This window comes from Aethalodelphis obliquidens, unplaced genomic scaffold (assembly GCF_003676395.1).
Source record: "Aethalodelphis obliquidens isolate GAN/ISIS:26980383/991018 unplaced genomic scaffold, ASM367639v1 scaffold53, whole genome shotgun sequence".
Classification (NCBI taxonomy): Eukaryota; Metazoa; Chordata; class Mammalia; order Artiodactyla; family Delphinidae; genus Aethalodelphis; species Aethalodelphis obliquidens.
The window spans coordinates 795657-818335 of NW_020837997.1; the positions used below are offsets into that span (position 1 = coordinate 795657).

Genomic DNA, 22679 nt, shown 5'->3' on the forward strand with positions numbered 1-22679 from the left:
GTAGAATGTCAAAAGATAAAAACAAACAACAGTAACAACAACAAAAATAACCTGACAATACCAGCGCCAGTGAGGATGTGAACAACTGGAAGTTTCAGACATTGCTGGGGGAAATGCAAAACTGTATAGCCTCTCCTGAAAACCATTTGTCAGCTTCTTATAAAGTTAAAATATCTTCACCATATGACCCAGCAGTTCCACTCCTAGATATTTTTCCTAGGAAATGAAACACATGTCCACACATGTACACAAAATGTTTATGACAGCTCTATTCATCCAAAATCCGGAAACGATGCAGACGTCCTTCAATAAGTAAATGGTTAAACAAACTGTGATATATCCTTATGGTGGAATACGACTCAGCTATGAAAAGGAGAAACTACTGAAACATGAATCCCAAAGATTATTCAGCTGAGTGAAAGAAGCAAATCTCAAAAGATTACATAGTGTATGACTCAATTTATATGACTTTTTTTGGGAAAAGGCAAAACTAAAGTGATGGAGAATAATAGATCAATGGTTGCCGGGGGTAGAACTGATGAGAAGGTGTGACTAGAAAAGGGCAGCATGAAGACATTTCTTTTTATTTTATATTGGAGCATAGTTGATTAACAATGTTCTGTTAGTTTCAGGTGTACAGCAAAGTGATTCAGTTATACATATACATGTATCTATTCTTTTTCAAATTCTTTTCCCATTTAGGTTGTTACACAATATTGAGTAGAGTTCCCTGTGCTATACAGTAGGTCCTTGTTGGTTATCTGTTTTATTTTATTATTTTTTTTAGGTCACATCGCAGTTATGCACAGGAAGACTTTATATTTTTAAATTACTTTATTTATTTATTTTTGGCTGCATTGCATCTTCGTTGCTGCGCACGGGCTTTCTCTAGTTGCGGCGAGCGGGGGCTACTTTTCGTTGTGGTGCACAGGCTTCTCATTGCTGTGGCTTCTCTTTGTTGCGAAGCACGGGCTCTAGGTGTGTGGGCTTCAGTAGTTGTGGCACGTCAGCTCAGTAGTTGTGGCACACGGGCTTAGTTGCTCCGTGGCATGTGGGATCTTCCTGAACCAAGGCTCGAACCCATGTCCCCTGCATTGGCAGGCAGATTCTTAGCCACTGTGCCAGCAGGGAAGTCCCTGTTTATCTATTTTAAATATAGCAGTGTGTATATGTCAATCCCAAACTCCCAGTCTATGCCTACTCCCAAACTTTTCCTCCGGTAACCATAAGTTCATTCTCTAAATCTGTGAGTCTGTTTCTGTTTTGTAAATAAGTTCATTTGTATCATTTTTTTAGATTCTGCATATAAGCAATATCATATGATATTTGTCTTTCTCTGTCTTACTTACTTTACTCAGTATGATAATCTCCAGATCCATCCATGTTGCTGCAAGTGACATTTTTCATTCTTTTTAATGGCTGAGTAATATTCCACTGTATATATGTACCACATCTTCTTTTACCATTCATCTGTCGATGGACATTTAGCTTGTTTCTATGTCTTGGCTATTGTAAACAGCACTGCAGTGAACATTGGGGTGCATGTATACTTTTGAACCATGTTTGTCTCCAGATACATGCCCAGGAGTGGGATTATTGGATCATATGGTAGCTCTATTTTTAGTTTTTTAAGGAACCTCCATACTGCTCTCCATAGTGACTCTACCAATTTACATTTCCACCAACAGTGTAGAAGGGTTTCCTTTTCTCCACACCTTCACCAGAATTTATTGTTTGTGGATTTTTTGATGATGGCCATTCTGACTGATGTGAGGTGATACCTCATGGTAGTTTTGATTTGCATTTCTCTAATAATTAGAGTTGTTGAGCATCTTTTCATGTGCCTCTTGGCCATCTGTATGTCATGAAGACGTTTCTTGGATTGATGAAAGCTATTCTATTCTATATCCTGGGTGTGATGGTGGTTACACAAACCTATACATGTGTTAAAACTCACAGATCTGTACACACTCACACAAAGTCAATGGTACAATATTTTTAATTTGAAAAATTAAAAAATTTTAAATGGGCAAAATATTTGAACAGATACTTCACCAAAGAAGATGTGAATCGCAAATGAGCACATGAAGAGACATATTCATTTGCAAATTAAATGCAAATTAAAAGCACAGTGAGACACCACTATATCACTAGAATTAAATTAAGCTAAAAGGACTGACAATACCAAGTATTAACAAAGTTGTGGAACAACTGGAATTCTCATACATTGCCAGTAGGGATGCAAAATCATGCAGCCACTTGGCAAAAAACTTTAAAAGTTAACAAACACTTACCATGAAACTTAGCCATCTCACTCCTAAAAAAAACCTGAGAAAAATGAAAACGTGTGTCCACACAACTTGTATGAATGTTCATTGCAACGTTATTTAAACACCGAAAACTAAAAATTACCAAAATGTCCCTAAACTGACAAATAGATAAACAAACTGTGGCATATCTATAACACACGACACGCATACCATCGTCAGCAGTAAAAACGACTACACATAATAAATGATATGCCTAGGGCTTCCCTGGTGGCGCAGTGGTTAAGAATCTGCCTACCAATGCATGGGACACGGGTTCGAGTCCTGGTCTGGGAAGATCCCATATGCCACGGAGCAACTAAGCGCGTGTGCTACAACTACTGAGCCCGTGTGCCACAACTACTGAAGCCCGTGTACCTAGAGCTCCATAACAAGAGAAGCCACCACAATGAGAAGCCCACGCACCGCAATGAAGAGTAGCCCCCACTCGCCACAACTAGAGAAAAGCCTGCGTGCAACAACGAGGACCCAATGCAGCCAATAATTAATTAATTTAACAAAATGATTGATATGCCTAATAATGTGAATCAATCTCAAAAGCACAATGCTAAGTTAAAAAAAAAAAAAGCCAGACTCAAAAGCCTACACGCTGCACAATTCCATTTATATGAAACTCTAGAAAAGGAAAGACTGTAGTTACAGTGACAGACAGCAGATCCACAACTGCCAGAGCCAGAGGTGCAGAAGGGGACTGACTACAAAGGGGAATGATGAAACATGATTGTGTAGTGGTTATATGACTGTGTGCACTTGTCAAGACCCATCAAACTTTACACTTAAAGTGGGTTCACTTTATTATATGTGAGTTATTCCTCATAAAGCTGAACAAAAATGAACAAATAGATAGATAGCTAAAAGATAGATGATAGATAGATAGATAAATTGATATATGACAGCTAAAAGATGATAGATGATAGATAGATAGATACACAGATACATAGATACATGGATAACTGATAGAGGATAGATACATACATACATACATAGATAATTGATAGATGGTAGATAGCTAAAAGATAGATACATAGATACATAGATACATATGTAGACACACAGATACACAGATAATTGTTAGGTGATAGATAGCTAAAAGATAGATATATACATAGATAGATAGATAGATAACTGATAGATTATAGATACATAGATAATTGATAGATGATAGATAGCTAAAAGATAGTTGGATACATAGATATACAGATAGATACATAGATAATTGATAGATTAGATAATTGATAGATGATAGGTAGGAAGATAGATAGATAGATAGATAACAGATAGATGAAGCTTGGGCAGGGTGTAGACAAGTCATACTGCAGTACATTGGGACTTGCAATGGTGGAGAGCCTTTACCCGCCTAGGACAGAAGGGCCAAGGAGAGGGAACAATTATTCAGATTAACAGAGGGCAGCTGGATGGAGAGCATCAAAGCCACCCTGCAGGCAGGGAACCAGGGAAATAAATACATTCTACCCTCTAATCTCCCACCTGTGCCTCTCACTGGCCAAACCCAAGTGGAAGCAAGAGGATGCTTGAGTCCACTGATGCTCTCCACTCAGGTCATCCTCCCAGCGCACAGAGCAGAGTGGAGAAGTGTGAGGACATATCTGGAGGGGCAAACAGCAGACACACAGCTGTATTATCATTGTCTTCTCGGTCAAGAAGTCACCTAGGGGCTTCCCTGGTGGCGCAGTGTTTGAGAGTCCGTCTGCCGATGCAGGGGACACGGGTTCGTGCCCCGGTCCGGGAAGATCCCACATGCCGCGGAGCGGCTGTGCCCGTGAGCCATGGCCGCTGAGCCTGCGCGTCCGAAGCCTGTGCTCCGCAACAGGAGAGGCCGCAACAGTGAGAGGCCCGCGTACCGCAAAAAAAAAAAAAAAAAAAGTCACCTAGGATGTGAATCCAAATGTCCCCAAATCTTGTGGGTCAATGAAGTCACATGCACATGAATCTGAATCCCACTAGTTCATTTTTCCCAACCACTGATGCAGGCTTCCTGTTCCCCCACCTGACACCCCTCCCCCAACCATTCCAGGGAGCCTCCAGAGTGGAAGAGTCTCACATCTGCTTACAAAAAAGTTGGCTCCACCAGGTATGAAAGGGGGTTCACCCCATGAGACACACATCTCCAACGCCCTGCTTCCATAGAGCCAGGGTCGCAGGATAAAGTGGACAAAGCGGGTGGGAAGAACGACTTTCTCCTCGTTTGTGTAGCACTCAGGAAGAAGGATCTCCAAACTTGCTTGCACCCCCAACAAATATCTCCGGTTTTCCTCCAAGAGTCTACTCATGCACGCAGCTAAGATGAACTTCTCTTGGACCAAGGATTCAAGTGCAAAGAACTTATTTGAGAGATCATTCTAGAAATATCCAATAGGATCATTCCAAAAAGGAACATTCCAGAAAGTTCCCATGAGGAAGAGTAAGTTGCTACCATGGGCAACTGGGGCTCAATCCTGACGGACACCCTCTGAGAGTCTGTGGAACACACCTCAGAATTGCCCCCACAGAGGGGTGAGGGAGCTGGGGTATTTATCCACCAACTCCCATCCATCCCTCATTTTTTTTTTTTTTTTTTGGCCATGCTGCACAGCATGCGGGATCTTAGTTCCCCGACCAGGGATTGAACCAGTGCCCCCTGCAGTGGAAGCACGGAGTCTTAACCACTGGACCACCAGGGAAGCCCCCATCCCTCATTTTTGAGGGTTGTTCCTGGCCCACACAAGAGAAGTTCTGGTGTTTGCAGTCAGATGCTATCAAGCATGTACTGCAATGGTAAGACCCAAAGGGACAAGGGGGGCACCCCTATACATCCCCTAACTAGCCTGAAATTCCATAAGAGCAAGGAGTGAGCTCATATAATTCACCATTCTACTCCCAACAGTTTGTCCAGGATTTGGCATGCAGTAAGTGCTCAATAAGCATATAGAGGATAAATGAATGAACATAAAATGAACTTGAGACAATAAAAGAGACTGTCCCAGGAGTTTGGGATTAAATATACACTCACTACTATATATAAATAGAGGGAATTCTCTGGTGGTCGGTGGTTAGGACGCACCACTCTCACTGCCGAGGGTGTGGGTTCAATCCCCGGCCGGGAAACTAAGATCCCGCAAGCCGCACGGCACGGCCAAAAAAAATTAAAAATAAAAATAAAATAATTAAATAAAATAGATAATGAACAAGGACCTACTGTATAGCACAGGGACTTATTATACTCAATATCTTGTAATAACCTATAATGAAAGAGAATGTAAAAAAAAGAATATATATGTATACATATGTATATAAAATAACGGAATCACTTTATTGAAACTAACACAACATTGTAAGTCAATTATATTTCAATACATTTTTTTTTAAAAAGAGATTGTTCCATCTCCAAAGACTTAGCCAAAAGAGAGGAGGTGGAGTGAATATTTATTAGTTGTTTCCACAGAATTCCTGCTTCTGCAAACCTGACATTTACCCCACGCCCCAGTTCCAGAGCAGAAACTCATTGCTTTAAGAAATCAGCACATTCTATAACCCATTGCCATAGTGATTGGTTAGAGCAGTAGTGCTCAAAAGCAATTTTTCATTGCTTGGCAACTGGCAATATCTGGAAATATTTTTGGTTGTCACACTGGAGGAGGGGGTGCTACTGGCATCTAGTGGGTGGAGGCCAGGGATGCTGTTAAACATCCTACAATGCACAGGACAGCCTTCCAGAGCAAAGAATGATCTGGCCCCAAATGTCAACAGTACCAACGTTGAGGAACACTAGGTTAGAGGATAAATATGCGACCCATTTGAAGTCAATACAAGATCAACCCCAAGACTAGAAGCTTCTCAGTTCTCTGGAATGTGTGAGATGGTCTATGATCCTTGCACCTATTTTGCTAATACAGAAGGAGGGCTGAAGCTGTGGGAGTGGGAAGAGAAGTTGGGTTGAGCACTACATGCAGCCTGAGAATGAAACTGATGCCCAGAGAAAAATCTGTAGAGATGAGGAACTCAGCCCTTGTTGACCTCATCTGAGCCACTAGCTCAAATATCCCCTGAAGCTGGTCTTTTTTAGTTATATGAATTTATAAATTGGTTTTTGTTTGTTTAAGCCAGCTGGGTAGATTTTTTGTGTCACTTGCAACCAAGAGCAGTCCAGCTGATGGGGTGAACCAGTGAACATTAAATTCCTCCTTTCCTGGAGGACCTCAGTGTAAACACAACCTTGTCTCGGGGCACAATTATTTGCAAGACATAGAAACTCATTCAAGCTGGTATACAGAAAGGAGTATTTATTATACAGTGCAGCATTGTCTCCAAACCCCAAGGGAGCATGAAGTAGAGGTGAGATCCATGCAGAACCAGCATTAGGCACTTAGAAGGCAGTTAATAAATACCTATCGATGTCAGTGGAATAAATGCTCAATTAACTGGAATTGATACTCCATTTGGAAATGAGGTACTCCCTCCAACACTCTGGAGCCATTTGAACGCTCATCTCTGATTCTCCCTGCATAGCTCCAGTCTTCTGCTGTTTTATCATCAGTACCCACCACCCCAAACTGGCCATCAATATTTCTCCATCTGCCTTGGCCGCAGAAGCTCCACCAACTGATAGCTTTCTTAGCATCCGCATTTTAAAAACATTCTCAAGCAAGGGAGTCCGGTTCAATTTAAGTCAGGTGGCCACCCCTAGTCCAATCAGTGCAATCATCCATCGAAAGAGGAAGCAGGGCTTCCCTGGTGGCGCAGTGGTGGAGAGTCCGCCTGCCGATGCAGGGGACACGGGTTCGTGCCCCGGTCCGGGAAGATCCCACATGCCGCGGAGCAGCTGGGCCCATGAGCCATGGCCGCTGAGCCTGCGCGTCCGGAGCCTGTGCTCCGCAACGGGAGAGGCCACAACAGTGAGAGGCCCGCGTACCGCACAAAAAAAAATAAAATAAAATAAAATAAAGGAAGCAAAGTGGCCGGCAAGCAAGCCGAATGGCTTGACCCCAAGATGAGAGCCCAGGTTTTTACCAACCACGGCTCTTGGCCTCCTTAGTCAATAGAAATTGATCAGAGGCCAGACAAGAAATTCAGGCAAGGCTTTATTGGGACCCCTGCTGCAGCAGGGAGGAGCGAGAACGAACAGATTCCCGTGCTTGCTTGCTCCCCAAGGGTGGAGGTATGGGGTGAGGGCGGGTCCAAGGGTGGAGCCAGAAGGGTGGCTTTGGTGGTCTGCCCACCCCTCTGGTGGTGGTGTGTGCAGGGGGCATGCGCAGGACCCTGCTTTTGCTCCCGACACCCTGCTTTTGCTCCCAGCTCTTCAGAAGTGGCAGTTGGGTTTTTTTTTTTGGTCTTTTGGTATCTTGTTGGCCATAATTTGCCCCAACTGCACATGCCCACAGTTATTTTTAGTCCCTTATAGTTCCTTTGTCTTTTGTTGCTCCAGTAGATGTTCGTCCAGGTGCAAGTACTGCAGCAAAGGGTCCCAGGTCCCAGCCTGTCTCAAAAGTTAGCGCTGAAGAGACAGAAACCCCACACTACCACCCCCCGCCCCCGAAACTTACCTAGACACAGACAGTGACATTGAGTGCTAACTATTCCTTTATTAGGTGGTGAGGGGAAAGGGGGCTGTACAATGCAAGGCCTGGGAATTTAGCTACACAAGGACTGTGACCAGAAGCTATATTACAAAAATAGCCTACAAATACTTCTATTCTGCCCTGGGGCTGGGCCAGGGGAGTACCAGGAGGAGGTACCACGCAGGCAGCTCCTTTCCTCCCTGCAGGCCCATATTTACAGGGAGACAAAGTAAAATGCACGTGTCTCCCCTGGTCCTCATATTCCCACCGGCCACCCCACCCCCCAGTTCCCAAAGGGAGGCGGCCCACACTCTGTGAGGGGGGGCTTGGGGACAGGCTCTCCAGGCCAGAAGGGCACTTCCCCCAGCAAAGCTATAGAATAAGTTGCATCTGGAATGCAGTGAAGTGAGGGAGGTGGGGTGGGGAGAAGGCTCCCAAGTCTCACCCGACCCCTAGCCCCAGAGGGTTCGCCCAAGGGTGCCTACTTGGTACACACCAGGGTCGTGTACTTGGTACACAGGATCCCGGTCATGCCTGTGTACTTGGTACACAGAATCCAGCTTGGCCGAATGGGCCCACAGACTCAGCCCCACGGGGGCACTGGGGGGTTTGCAGGGGGCAGGGAGCGTCTCCATATATATATTTTGTAAAAAATAATAATAATAATGTTTGTTTAAATGAATTTGTTTCTATACAAAATGTAAAAAAAAATAATAATAATAATCCATCTGTGTCAGAACATGAGTGAGAGAGGCCAGAGGAGGCAAGAAGGCAGGAGAGAATTGGAGGGGCGGTGGCCCCAGGAAGAGGGGAGAGGCAGGAGCATGTCCCAGACTCACCACAAGACCCAAAGGGTGGGGGTCAGCCTGCACCCCTTATAAATAAAGGAAGACTGAAGCCCTAGGCTTGTGACCTGTCTTGGTCACGCTGCAAGGAGGGTGGGGTGCAGGAGAAGAGATTAGAGAGAATGAAATGACTAAAAGGGGAGACAGAGAGGAAGCAGGATGGGGTGTCTCTACAGCCTCCCCAAATCTAGGAACTGTGCAGCCCTCAGGCCAACACTTGCCTCTTGGGGGTGACTTCAGGCTGGGACCCTAGCTGGGTCTGGGACTGAGCAAGAGGGCCAGGGACCGACAGGGGGAGCGGCTGGGCAGACAGTGTCCCAGCGGCCGTGGCCCCGGTGGCAGTGGCCGGGCTGGGCGTGGAGTCGGACCAGTCCGAGAGTGAGGGAGGTGAGGGGCTGGCCCAGTGCTCGGGGGACTCTGGGGATGGGGTCAGGTAAGGGTGCTCGCTGGGGACCCGCAGGAAGCGGGCCTTTGGGGGGCTGCTGTGGGCCCCGGCCGCGGGGAACTCATCGCCATGTCCTGGGGCTGCCAGGTACGGTGGGGGCCGCTCCTGGGGGGACACGGGGTTCCCGGGGTTCAGCAGCTGGGGTCCCGGGGCCAGCGGCAGCAGGAAAGAGGGACCTGGGGGGGCAGGTGGGGGCAGCCGGGCCCAGTCGAGGGGGACGGCCACGGGGTTCAGCAGGCCCAGGCTGAGCACACAGCCCCCGGGGGGCTGGCGCCCGAGACCTGCCCGGCCTGCGCCACCGAGCTGTGCCAGAGACACGGCTGTGGCCGCGGCAGCCGCGTAGGGCCCCTCGAGGGGGAAGCCGCCAGGGGACGCGGGGGGGCCACCAAAGGGCCGTGGGGAGTCCAGCGAGTCCACCGGCGAGAGCGTGACCGAGCTCTCGGCCAAGGGCCCCGGGCAGGCCAGGGTCAGCTTCTTGCCCCGCCCCCGGGTGCCCTGAGGCCCCAGCCCCGCCTTCCCAGGAGGCCTCCGGCTCTTCTTGCCCCCGGACTGTGCCACCTTGAGGCCTGGGAGGAAGGCCCCGGGGGGACAGAGCAAGGGCCCCAGGCCGTGGGGGCCAGGGGGGCTACGGGGCCCACTGGGCTGGTCTAGCAAGCGCACAATGTCCTGGTGCAGCCGCTCCTGGGCCACATCCCGGGGCAGCCTGTCCAGGTGGTCTGTGATCTCACGGTTGGCAAAGTGGTCCAGCAGCAGCTTGGCAGCCTCAAAGCTGCCCTCCCTGGCGGCCAGGAACAGCGGAGTCTCCTCCTGTGGCGGCCCAGAACCCACAAGATGTCAGGGTCACAAGAGTCAGGATTAACTGCTGGCTAACATCACAGAGGCCTCCTCTCTCTGGGGGAACCTGAGATCTAAGAGTTCATACTCTCCAGCCAGATTCGGTCGGAATCTCAGCTTTGCTGGGGAAAATTGGGCAAGTTCTTTCCTTTAAGCCACATTCATCCAGCACCCACTAAGCTTCAGGCCGCAAAAGCCAGGACCGGGGTGAGGAGAGTGAAGCACTCGCCTTAGACATAAAATTTAAGGGGGCATCAAAATAAATGATATTTTAATGAAAAATTTTTAAATTAAGATTAATGCAAAAAGAATCCATAATGAATATAATTTTGGAAATTTTAAATAAGGATGGAATCCAACCCCGCACCCCTTTGAGCCTCACTCTTTCATCTGTAAAATGAGACTAATACCACCTTGCAAGGGTTTTTAAACAACAATCATAACATCTACCTTTTATTGAGGATGTGCTAAGGCACTTTCTAAAAGCTTTAGCTCACTGAATCCTCGAAAGACGCAATGAGGTGGCTACCGTTGCTTCCCCATTTCGAGGATGAGAACAGAGGTTCAAAAGAGTTAAGCAACTTGCCCAAGGTCACCCAGCAACTGCTATACACTTCCTCCTCTGATCCACTATTGAAACCCCTTGGGCCCAAATCCCACACCTGAAAGCTGGCTGCAGGCAGGGTGAATGCCCCCACTAGCCTACCCCAACCTGCTCTCTGCCACCTGTGGAAGCTGTGCCGGGGCTGACTCCCAGGTGGGCCAAGGGCTGGGGCTCACCTTGCTATCTTGCATGTCTTTGTTAGCTCCATTTTTGAGCAGGGCCAAGGTGGCCTCGACGTTGTTGACAGCTGCAGCCCAGTGTAAGGCTGATTTTCCTGGGGGGGGAAGTGAGGGAAGGTCAGGGTCAGGACCAGGCTCATTTGCTGGCCCCCCCCAACAGCAGGGGGACAGAAAATGTCTAGAATATGGCCTGGGATGGGGGGAGGGTAGGCCTGCCACGAGTATCTGAGTAACTGTGTTTGGGTCCATGTGCGTGCACACCTGTAGATGTAACTCTCCGTATACGGGGGGTACTACGTGGACCTCACTCAGTGGTACCTAGAGCTGTGCTGTCCAGTGCAATAGCCACCAGTCACATGCGGTTCTTTCATTTATGTAAATTAAAATTACAAAAAAAAAAAAAAAAAAATGGAGTTCCCTGGTGGTCTAGTGGTTAGGATTCCGGGCTTTCACTGCTGTGGCCTGGGTTCAGTCCCTGGTCGGGAAACAGATCCCACATGCTGCACAGGGCAGCCAAAAGGAAAAAAACAGTAAAATAAGTTAAATTAAATTGGTACCAAGACCATTTAACGGGGAAAGGATAGCTTTCTCAACAAATGGTGCTGGTACAACTGTTATCTCCACGTGCAAAACGATAAAGGTGGACCCCTACTGCACACCATATACAAAAAAATAATTCAAAATGAGTCAAAGACTTAAATGTAAAAGCTTAAACTATAAAACATTTAGAAAAAAACATAGGAGTAAATCTTCATGACCTTGAATTAGGTAAAAGATTCTTAGATATGACACCCAAAACACAAGCAACAATAACAAAAACGACAAAAACAGATAAATTGGACATCATCAAGATGAAAACTTTTGTGCTTGTAAGGACACCATCTAGAAAGTAAAAAGAAAACCTACAAATATATTAAACCTACCCTATGTTTGATAAGAGACATACCTAGACTATATGAAGAACTTCTACAACTCAATAATAAAAAGACGAGTAACCCAATTTAAAAATGGGCAAAGAATCTGAATAGACATTTCTCCAAAGAAGATACACAAATGGACAATAAGCATGTGAAGAGATGCTCAACATCATTAGCCATCAGGGAAATGCAAATCAAACCACAATGAGATACTAAATCACATCCACTAGGAAGACTAGAACAAAAAGACAGATAATAGCAAGTGTTGGTGAGGATGTGGAAATACTGGAACCTTCATACACTGTTGGTAGGAATGTAAAACAGGGCAGCCACTGTGGAAAACAGTCTGGCAGTTCCTTAAAAGGTTAAACAGAGTTACCATGTGACCCAGCAATTCTGCTCCTACGGATATACCCAAGAGAAATGAAAACATATGTCCACACAAAAAATGATACAGGACTGTCCATAGCAGCATTATTCATAACAGCCAAAAATCAGAAACAACCCAAATGTCCATCGGTGGATGAACGGATAAACAAAATGTGGTATATCCATATAACAGAATATTATTTATTCATTAAAAAACAAAAAAGAAATAATACGGATACACGCTACAACATTTGTAAACCTCAAAAACATCGTGCTAAGTGAAAGAAGCCAGTCAAAAGAGACCACATATTGTATGATTCCATTTATATGAAATAACCAATCCATATAGAGAGAAAGTACATTAGCGGTTGCCTAAGGGCCGGGAAGATGAGGGGGATTGAAGGGGTGATGGCTAAGAGGTGAGAGCTTCTTTTTCAGGTGATGAAAACGTTTTAAATTTTATTATGATGATATTTGTACAACTATGTGGTTATACTAAAAATTATTGGATTTTGTACTTGAAATGGATGAATTGCATGGCATCTGAATTATGTGTCAGTACAGCTGGGGTTTTTTTAAGTAGGCAAAACAAAGGTTAAAACCTTTGTTTAAAGGTTTTATTTATTTCATTTATTTCATTAAATGAAATAAAACATTTAGTTCTTTGCTCACTCCAGCCACATTTCAAGTGCTTGACAGCACATGCCAGTGGCTACCATATTGAACAGAACAGACAAAGAATATTTCCATCATCACAGAAAGTTCTATTGGACAGTGCTCTTCTAAAGCCGTATTTCCCAACCAGGGGTGATTTTCCTCTAAGGGGCATTTGGCAATGTCTGGAGATATTTTTGGTTGTCACAACTGAGAGGTGGGGTGCTATTGGCATCAGTGGGTGGAAGCCAGGGATGCTACTGAACATCCTACACTGGATAAAGAAGATGTGGTCCATATATACAGTGGAATATTACTCAGCCACAAAAAAAGAACGAAATAATGCCATCTGTAGCAACATGGATGGACCTAGAGATTGTCATACCGAGTGAAGTAAGTCAGGCAGAGAAAGACAAATATCATATGATGTCGCTTATAGGTGGGATCTTAAAAAATGGTACAAATGAACTTATATACAAAACAGAAATAGAGCCACAGATGTAGAAAACAAACTTATGGTTACCAGGGGGACAAGGGGGGAGGGATAAGTTAGGAGATTGGGATTGACACATACATACTATCGTACATAAAATAGATAACTAACAAGGACCTCCTGTAGAGCACAGGGAACTCTACTCAATGCTCTGTAATGGCCTAGATGGGAAAGAATCTAAAACAGAGTGGATATATGTATAACTGATTCAGTTTGCTGTACACCTGAAACTAACACAACATTGTAAATCGACTATCCTCCAATAAAAATTTTAAAATAAAAAAAAATGTTTTAATAAATAAATTTTAGAAAACATCCTTCACTACACAGGACGGCCCCCACCACAAAGAATGATCCAACCCCACGTGTCAATGTTGCTGAGATTGAGAACACCTGCTCCAAAGGATGTTTCTAAGAGTCCAAGGGCAGGTCATTGTTGTGCAAGCAAGCCACCTCCAGGGACGGAGCGGCCCTCACCTATGGATCTGGCTGATTTGCAAATTTATTACACCAGTTGTCCAGCAGATGGCACCAGAGTAAGTTCTTCTAACAAAGCAGATGGAAGGGAAGGGTCTTGGGAAGGGCACCTTTCCCTGAACCACTGCCACACAGTATGGGCTAATGGGCGCCATTTTTTTTTTTTTTAATGCATGAGTGTAGGTCCATGTTGAAACCCTGTTATGAGTACACGAGTTTCATTGACTGGGTGTCAGTGTGGGTGTGAGTTCACACCAACAGTCAGGGCCCAGATGACACCCTCTCAGCCCCCACCCACCACTACCCCCCACAGCCTACCGAGTTCATCCACAGCATTGACATCAGCATGGCTGGCGATGAGCTCTTCCACCATGCCCTCCACTGCCAGGCGGGCCGCCAGGATCAGTGCTGTGGAGCCATCTGCCATGCGGGCATCCAGGTCTGTGGAGCGGTTCCGGATGAGAATCTAAGGGAGATGGGGCACAGCAGGAGGAGTCATGGCAAGAACAAAGGGACGAGAAGCACCTCTAAGCCCTCTGAGGACCCCAACCAATACACCCCATGGAACTGATGAGGTTCAGGGAATAGCTTCTTGCCAGAAACTGTACTCCCATATATCCCCATCCTACAAAGGAGAAAGATGAGCTCTGAAAGGCAGAACCAGGGCTTGAACCCAAGTCGGTCTGATGCCTGTCCCAGCTCTGAAGTCCAAAGAGGCGAGCCCATCTCACCTGGAAAACGCCCTGGGCATCAGCAGTGACGGCTGTGTGCAGGGGGGTGCGGCCTGAGTGGTCCTGGGCATTGGTGTCTGCCCCCGCATCCAGCAGCCGCTTGGCCGCATCAGCCCGGGCATAGCGGGCAGCCAGGTGCAGGGCCGTCTCACCCGTGCGGTCGGTCCGAGCCCCAAGCTGTGCCCCCTGGCAGATAAGGTCTGAGATGATGCTGGCTGATGTGTCTTCTGCCTCGTCCTCATCAGCTGGGATTGCTTCCAGGGCCCCCCCGCAGAAGGAGGCCAGCATTAGTGGGGTGAAGCCATCTGCAGGGACCAGGAGTGTGTCACAAGGGAGGTGGGCACAGGGCCTTTCTGGGGAATACGATTGAGGGCACTGCATTAGGAGGAAGTGGGACATGTGGAAACACAAGAGGGAATGGCAAATCCTCCCATCACACACACACACCTGTGTCAAGTGCCCCAGAAGCCAACCCAGGATGAGGATTCATGGGCATGTGATTTGTCCCAGAAGGGCTCCTAGGTAGTAGGGGACACAGAACGAAGGAGGGAGGCAGTCAAACAAGTGTGCAACCTTGGGCAAATGCCTGGAGAGTTATTTCAGCCTGATCCCAAAGGGGGACTGTGGAAGCTGAGCTGTACCCCAGAGTTGTAATCCAGCTTGAGTCAAAGGAGCTGACCCTTTCATACTCCTGCAACCACTGGTCAGGAGCTGCCCCCAGGGACATAAAATACCAAGCACCTCAGGCCCCGGTAGCCTGAAGGGCTTCAAAAGAGAGCCATAGGTCCTGGTCATTGGGAGCAAAAGCAAAACAGAGCTGGGGAAGGCATATCCCAAAATGCGGCAAAGACAAATCCAAGAGGATCTAGATAACACGGTCTGCTACACGCTTCATGAGCATTTGCTCGTTTCCCTTAGGAGGCTACTTGCATCCCATTCTCCGTCCTCAAGCCCTAGATAAAGCCAAATCCTTCCTTCAAGGACAGGAATAGAGCTCAGGCCTGTCAATCTGCATATTCCAGGCCCCAGGCCACACTGATTGGTTCAGGAATTGGTATGTCCATCCAATCAGAACTCATCCTGGGACTTTTGCTGGTACATATGGGAAAAAGATTTTGTAAGGCCTGTCCCACCTGTAGCTATCAGTGCCTGCAGGAAAAAGCCTACTTGGGCTGTGGAGCCAAGAGGTGTTGAGTCCTGGATCCAAATGTGCCTGAAGCTTCCATTTACAAGAGCCAGTAAATCCCTTGTTTTACTTAAGTTAGCTTGAGTTGGGCTATTAAAAGTTACAACCAAAAGTCCTGATTAACACACGCCCCCACAGACGGACACCCAGACACACCCAGCTTTCCCCAGAAACAGACCCAGATGCAACCTCTCACGAGTAGGATGGATAAAGGGCATCCTGGAGGGAGGGATGCCTGACCTGGACCACGCACGTTGACATCCATGCCATCAGCATCTGCATCGCCCTGTGGTGGCGTCAATGCCATGGCTGGTGCCACACGGATGTCGGCGGCAACCAGGTGGTGTTGAGTCCACTGGCGGCAATCCACGGCATCCTCAGCTCCCACACCAGGCTCCTCTACCTGGAGGCACAAGGACCCAGGTTCTCACAAGGGGTTGGGAGACACAGTTAGAGGGACAGTCTGGGCATTCCCACAGGCTTCTCTCACGGAGATGCACATATGGCCCCAAGAAACCATTAACATCCCGCTTCTTTTATAGATAAGGAAATGGAAAATTGATGTACTGGAGCTCAGAGAACTCATAAGAGGAAGAACTGGGATTTTAATCCGGGTTAGAAGGGTAGAGGGTCTGGGAACCCATGGAAGTGATCAAGGAAGAGACACAGAGGGGACTTCCCTGGCGGTCCAGTGGTTAAGACTCCGCACTTCCAATGCAGGGGACGTGGGTTCGATCCCTGGTCAGGGTACTAAGATCCCACATGCCGTGCAGTGCGGCCAAAAAATTAAAAATAAAATAAATAAAAATTTTTTTTTAATTTTAAAAAACGGAAGAGACACAGAGCATAACACCTGTCAGCACACACCTGTCTATACACTAGATAGGAACACACCAAAAATGAAATTAAGAGAACAATTCTATTGACAACAGTATCAAAAAGAACAAAAAACTTTAAAATTAAATTCAACAGAAGAAATGCAAAACTTGTACTCTGGAAATTCCAAATCGCTGGTTAAAGAAATGTGGGATTGGGGGATCCTGCAATAATAATAATTCCCAGTATTGGGATTTCCCTGGTGAGCCAGTGGTGAAGAATCCGCCTTACAATGCAGGGGACACGGGTTCGATCCCTGGCTGGGGAACTAAGATCCCACACGTCTTGGAGAAACTAAGCCCGCACGCCACAACTACTGAGCTCTCACGCCTCAACTAGAGCCCACCTGCCACAAACTACAGAGCCCACACGCCGCAACTACACAGCCCACGTGCCCTGGAGCCTGAGCACTACAACTAGAGAAGGGAAAAATCCACATGCCACAACTAGAGAGAAGCCCACGCACCAAAACAAAACAGCCTGCGCACCGCAGTGAAAAATCCCGCGTGCCTCAACGAAGATCCCGAGCGCCACAGCTAAGACCTGACGCAGCCAAAACAATATATAAATAAATAAATAATGAAGAAATCTTTAAGCAAAATAATAATTCCCAGTATTAATCTGGGAAAGGAGTGAAAGGTGAGAAGCAGGGAGTTGCCCCGGATACCACGTAGGCTCCCACGTGGTACCACAGATATGAACGTGAGGTATCAGGACCAAATAATCACACACAAATGTACTGATTTACCCTCAGGAGTCTAGCACCTGGGCCCCTCAGAGGAGCTCAATACGTTTCAGACTCATGGTCCAGACGGGAAGAATGAAGTTATGAAAAAGGACAGAATATCCCTAACTAGCCTGCCTGGGCATTCAACAGCCTGCGCCAAACGCAGAGCCTGATCAAGCCAGACCTGAGCTTAAGGACCCAGGTGGGGAGTTGAATTTCATGAAAGGGGAGAGCCAGGTGATGGACAGCTAACCAGAAAGGGCCAAGGAGGATGGGACAGCCTTCCATGTGGATTCAATGTCTGACACTGTCACTTAGTAGGCTTGTGACCCTAGGCAAATCACATGAGAGCTCTGAGCTTCTCACTGGTAAAATAAGGATGATGTAATCATTCCGCAATGCTAAAATGCCATCATAAACATTCTGTACCATATACTTAACACCCACTTTTGGATGAGAAAGAAAAAAAAAGCCTGGGGCAAGCAGATTTCTTTAGCTGTCAATTGTAATAGATGTCTTCATTTCAACAAATATTAAAACATAGGCAGGGGAGGGAATTCCCTGGTGGTCCAGTGGTTGGGGCTCCACGCTTTTACTGCCGAGGGCTGGGGTTCAATCCCTGGTTGGGGAACTAAGATCCTGTAAGCCGCACAGTGCGGCCAAAAAAAAAAAAAGAAAACATAGGCAGGGGAGAGGCAGCTAAGAATGGAGGTGTGTATCAGTAGCTACTTTACAGCATCCTCATAAAGATGAAATAAGATGCCTTGTGTACATTCAAGGCATTCACCAAGGGTCAAAGTAATGCTAGCAGGAGGCTGTTATGAACTGTGCTCCCCAAAAATCATATGTTGAAGGCCTAATCCCCCAACATGACTATATTTGGAGACAGGGCCTTTAAGGAAGTAATTAAGGTTAAGTAAGATCATGAGTGTGGAGCCCTAATTCAATAGGACCAATGTCCTAATAAGAAGAGGAAGAGATGCCAGAGTTCTCTCTCTATGCACACACAGAGGAAAGGTCACATGAGGACACAGTGAGAAAGCACATTCTACCTGCCAGGAAGAGAGCCCTCACCAAGAAGCAACCCTGCCAGCACCTTGATCGTAGACTTCCACCCTCCAGAGCTGTGAGGAGATAAGCGTCTGCTGTTTGAGCCACCAGTCTGAGGTATTTCATTATGGCAGCCCTAGCTCACTAAGACAGGGCCCGTAGCTGTGGCCCCAGGACAGGAAAAGCCCAGCTGGGAGTGCTCTCAGGTTGGGCACGCTGGACTAAGTTGGATGCAGCAGAGAGAAAGCAGAGTCACTGTCTGGGCCAGGGGATGCCCTCTGGAAAGATGCCAGGACCAGGATGGGGTGAGTGCTGTGACTGTTCTCCAGCGCCAGGGACAGCAGAGATTTTCCTGGCTCTCCCACTGGCCATCAAGCCCCAACCCAGGATCCTGAGGGCAGGGGTCAGAGGAGGGGACACAACCTTCAGTCGCTTGGCCTCCGGGCACTCTGTGTCCATCCAGTCTGTGGCCACCTCCCCCATCAGACTCTCACCCTTGGCCATGTTCCTGTGGGGGGGAGGAGGGAGGGGACAATGGGTCAGTAGGGGCAGGGTGCAGGGTCAAGAGACATGGTCCACTGAGGGGATGCAGGATGTGGTCAAGGTTGCAGGGGGTACCATCAGGGGTTGTGATGGGTGACGGCCAGGGTCTTAAGGTGGAACTGGGGAAGCACAGGAGTGGGGTCAGAGGTCAGAGCAGTCAGCTGTGGGACAGGTGAGGGTCCCAGGCACATAGCAGGGGTTATAGAAGATGACATCAGGGGTCATGGAGGATAGAGTTATCCTCATAACAGGCGAGAGATGTAGCCAGAATCGAGGAGGTTGTGGAGAGAGGCCGGGGGTCACGGGGTGACAGGAGGGGGTAAATTCAGGGATTAGGTCAGGGTGGGGTTGGAGTCTCGAGGGACAGGCCAGGGAGTCGGAGGTGAAGCCCACGGCCGAGGCCAAGATTGAGGATCATGGGGAATGAGCACTGAGTTGGGGTGGAAAGGGGGTCAGAGGTGAGGTCAAAAGTCAGGGTGTGTTAGAGTCAGAGGTGATATTGGGGGTCATAGAGGATAGGGTCACGGAGCCAGCAAGGGATTGGGATGCAGACAGGGATCACGAGATCAGTAGTCATGTGGGAACAAATTTTGACTATCAGGGTGAAATCTGAGAAGCTGTGGTCAGGGAGGGTTCAGGGTAGAGTCAGAGTAGGAGCTGAGTGAGGGAACTGGATCATAGGAAATGGGGCCAAGGTCACGCATCAGGTGTGATTCCCAGGGATTATCGAGTCAGTGGTCAAGGGGATGAACACTGGGTTTCCAGGCTGGAGTCTGAAGTTAGGGTCAGGTAGGGGTCAGAGGTCAAAGTCAGGTCAAGGTGGGCTCAAGGGCTCACAAAGCCCCACAGTCAGGGACAGGGAATGGGCTGAGTCAGGGTCCTCACTTCATGCCCAGAGCGTCTTGGCCCACGGGTTCCCGCCGGCCCTTGTGGCCAGCTGCAGCATCCTTGTGCAGCGCGAAGCCCTCGGGGAACCAGAGGGTGCTGTGCTCACGCTTGCGGCGGGCCACCATGACGCCCAGGACGAGAATGACCAGCAGGAAGACGGCGCTCGCAGCCAGCAGGGGCAGTAGCGGCACGCTCGGTTCTGGCAGCTCCAGCGGTTCCCCTGCGGGCAGGAAGCAGGGGGTCTCAACCGGGGGCCAAGGCCCACCCCGCCATGGGAGCCCCGGTTCCACCCTCATCACCCGCCAGGCTGGCCCTCACCCCGTGCCGCCCGCAGTGGGTACGGGAAGTCAAGGCGCTCCACCGCTGACAAGGCTCCCAGATAGTCTGCCGCACTCTGGGCGTCGGGAAAACAGTGGTCATTCTCAGGCGACTGCAGGCACAGACGGTTGTCAATCTCCAGCATCACCACAGAGCTGCGGGGACACAATAGAGGGACAGGCAGACTCAGCAGGCACTCCTACAAGCCCTGCCCCATGCCCCACTCCCCTGCACCAGGCTCGAGCATCTCTACTCACCGTGTCACCACTGCCCCCTATCTAGCATCCAGCTCCACCACAACCCCAAAACCAGTCTGTTTTTAAATACACTTACTACATATTTGGTGACATTAAGGATATTTATTTTTTTAACTGTGATCATGGTATTATTGTGTTTTAAAGAGAGAGCTTATTTTTTACAGAAACATACTGACATGTCTACGTACGAAATGACATGCTATCTAGAAATTATTTCAACATAACATGGGAACTAGAACAAACTGAAGGGACTATGTATGAAATAATAACGGCCATATGTGTTCATTGTCAATGCTAGGTCCTAGGTACCTCAACGTTCATTACCCTGCTCTGTTTTTGTATATGTTTAAAATTCTTGATCAATTCCCCAAACAAGTCTTGCTGTGGTCACCAGTGTCCTCTGAGCCATGAATCCAACGGTCATTGTTTTCATGTCAACTTCTCCTTTATTAGGCTGGTGTATCCATCTCCTGCCTGCTATGAGCATTGGCTTCTAACAGTTGACAGCTGCCTCTCTGGCCTCAGCAAAGTGGGGATCCCTTCACTTGGGAGGTGACACCCCTTAGGGAAGCCTTCAGCCAGGGATTGGCTCATGTGGGGTGTACAAAAGCTGGCCCTCCTGTCTCAAGGTGGGACCAACTTTGAGGTGCTATTCACCATCCAGAGCCCTCCAAGGGATCAGGCTGAGGCCGGACCCTGGCTGAGGCTACCTCCTGCCTCAGTTCCTCCCCTGCCCCATCCTACTTCCCTCATTCCCTGTCTACTGAGAGCACCCTTCCAATACATCACATGTATCTGAATCTCCATCTCAGGCTCTGCTTCCAGGAACCCAACCCTCCAAACATTTTCATTCTTTGGGATACCCAGCGCCCTGGGCCCTGGCTCTCCTCCTTCTCTTTTCCGAGCTAATTTCCTTCAACCAATCCTCAAGACTCAGTGTCCCCAGATGATCCTTCTGTCCCCACATCTCTCCCCACTTTTTTGTGTCCCTCCCATGGATGCAATGATTGCCAAACCCTTTTTTCTTTCTTCTCTCAATCTTCTGACCCCAACTGCCTCCTGAGCGTCTCTCCGAGACCCCCAGATCCCTCTGGAAGCCCCAAAGTAACCCCTGGTTTTCACCCTGTGTCTTCATCTTGATGAGACCACTTCCAGCAACTCAGTCACCCCAGCCAGGGACTGGCGCACCCATCACCTATCCTCTCCGGCTCCCCCATCCCAGCCATACCCAGTCAGAGGCCCTGCCCCTCATCTCTAGCCTCCAGCCCTCCTCCCTGTGGCACATCCCACTCTGCTCAGAAGCCACATCTCCCTTCTGGCCCCTCTGCCAGGCCCCCAGCAGGAGAGTTCTATATTTTCCATTTCTAAAACAAACAAAAAACGACACATGCCCTTAAACACTGTGCTATACCCCTGCCTCTCCAGAAGGAAGTAGTGCTAGACCAGGGGCTATTCTGTTCCCCCAGAGGACCCTTGCCCGTGTCTGGAGGCATTTTGGGTTGTCACATCTTAAGGGAGGGGAGGTGCGTTGCTTGCATCTAGTGGATAGAGGTCAGGGATGTTGCTAAACATCCTACAGCGCACAAGACAGGACAGCCCCTCACAGCAAAGCATGATCCGGCCCCAAATGTCAATGGTGCCAAGACTGAGATGCATGTATTGTATGACGCTGTATGTATTGCCAAGAAGGCTCTCCCAGATGTTAAGGGAAAAAAATGCACAAGACCTGAGGAATGGTGCCCCTTCCCACGCCCGGCCTAGCGTCTGCGTGGGCACCATGGCTCCCCCGGGGGGAGTCACTCACCCGATCACCTCAGGGGCCAGCTCCCGCCGATTCCGGGATTCGGAGCCAGGGCCAGGCCGGTGGTAAGGGAAGACCATAGCCTGGCCGTTCTCATCCAGACGGAAGCGCAGAGAGGTGCGCAGGATGCCACTGAGCCGCTGCAGGAAGTCGGCACTGGAGCGCAGCAGCTCCTCCGGCGGCAGCAGCACAGTGAGCACCAGGACACCTCGGGCCAGCAGAGCTGGCACCTCACCCGCACAGTCCAGTCCATCCCAACCGCACTCCTCTGTGTTGCAGCCCTGGTCGCAGCGGCCGTCGGCAAAGTGGTCCGCGCAGTACTTCTCATACACCGGGCTGGGGACAGAGAGGGGCGGGGTCAAGGGAGCCTCCAGCTCCGCGGCACGCAAACACCACAGAGCACCCAGACCCTGGAGACAGCGCAAGCGCAGAGAACTGGAATGTATCCACGTGCTTGTGGAATGTATCAGGCTTTCTGCAAACACAGCCATTGCTTTGTAACTATTAATAAGTCAATAACTACTGAGAGCCACCTGTTAGGTGCTGGGCGCTACTGTAGGCTCTAAGGATATGGCCCCAACATAAATCCCTACCCACGTGGAG

The 22679-nt window shown here is 48.5% G+C and overlaps 1 protein-coding gene across 6 annotated transcripts in view; it reads right to left on the reverse strand.

Annotated features, from left to right (window-relative positions):
• Nucleotides 1-7886: 7886 nt before the first annotated feature.
• NOTCH3 (notch receptor 3) overlaps nt 7887-22679 on the reverse strand; it is a 33974-nt gene continuing 19181 nt past the window's right edge. For 5 of the 6 annotated variants that reach the window (XM_027084479.1, XM_027084478.1, XM_027084481.1 and 2 more), the window contains 9 exons: nt 22080-22412; nt 20019-20173; nt 19698-19920; nt 18693-18777; nt 15857-16019; nt 14431-14783; nt 14018-14165; nt 10787-10884; nt 7887-9979 (listed from right to left, as the gene is read on the reverse strand). In XM_027084479.1, the coding sequence (XP_026940280.1) occupies nt 8933-9979; nt 10787-10884; nt 14018-14165; nt 14431-14783; nt 15857-16019; nt 18693-18777; nt 19698-19920; nt 20019-20173; nt 22080-22412 (2605 nt within the window). In that variant the 3' untranslated portion in view covers nt 7887-8932. The remainder of the gene's footprint in view (nt 9980-10786; nt 10885-14017; nt 14166-14430; nt 14784-15856; nt 16020-18692; nt 18778-19697; nt 19921-20018; nt 20174-22079; nt 22413-22679) is intronic. The other variant, XM_027084477.1, reaches the window with a different exon arrangement.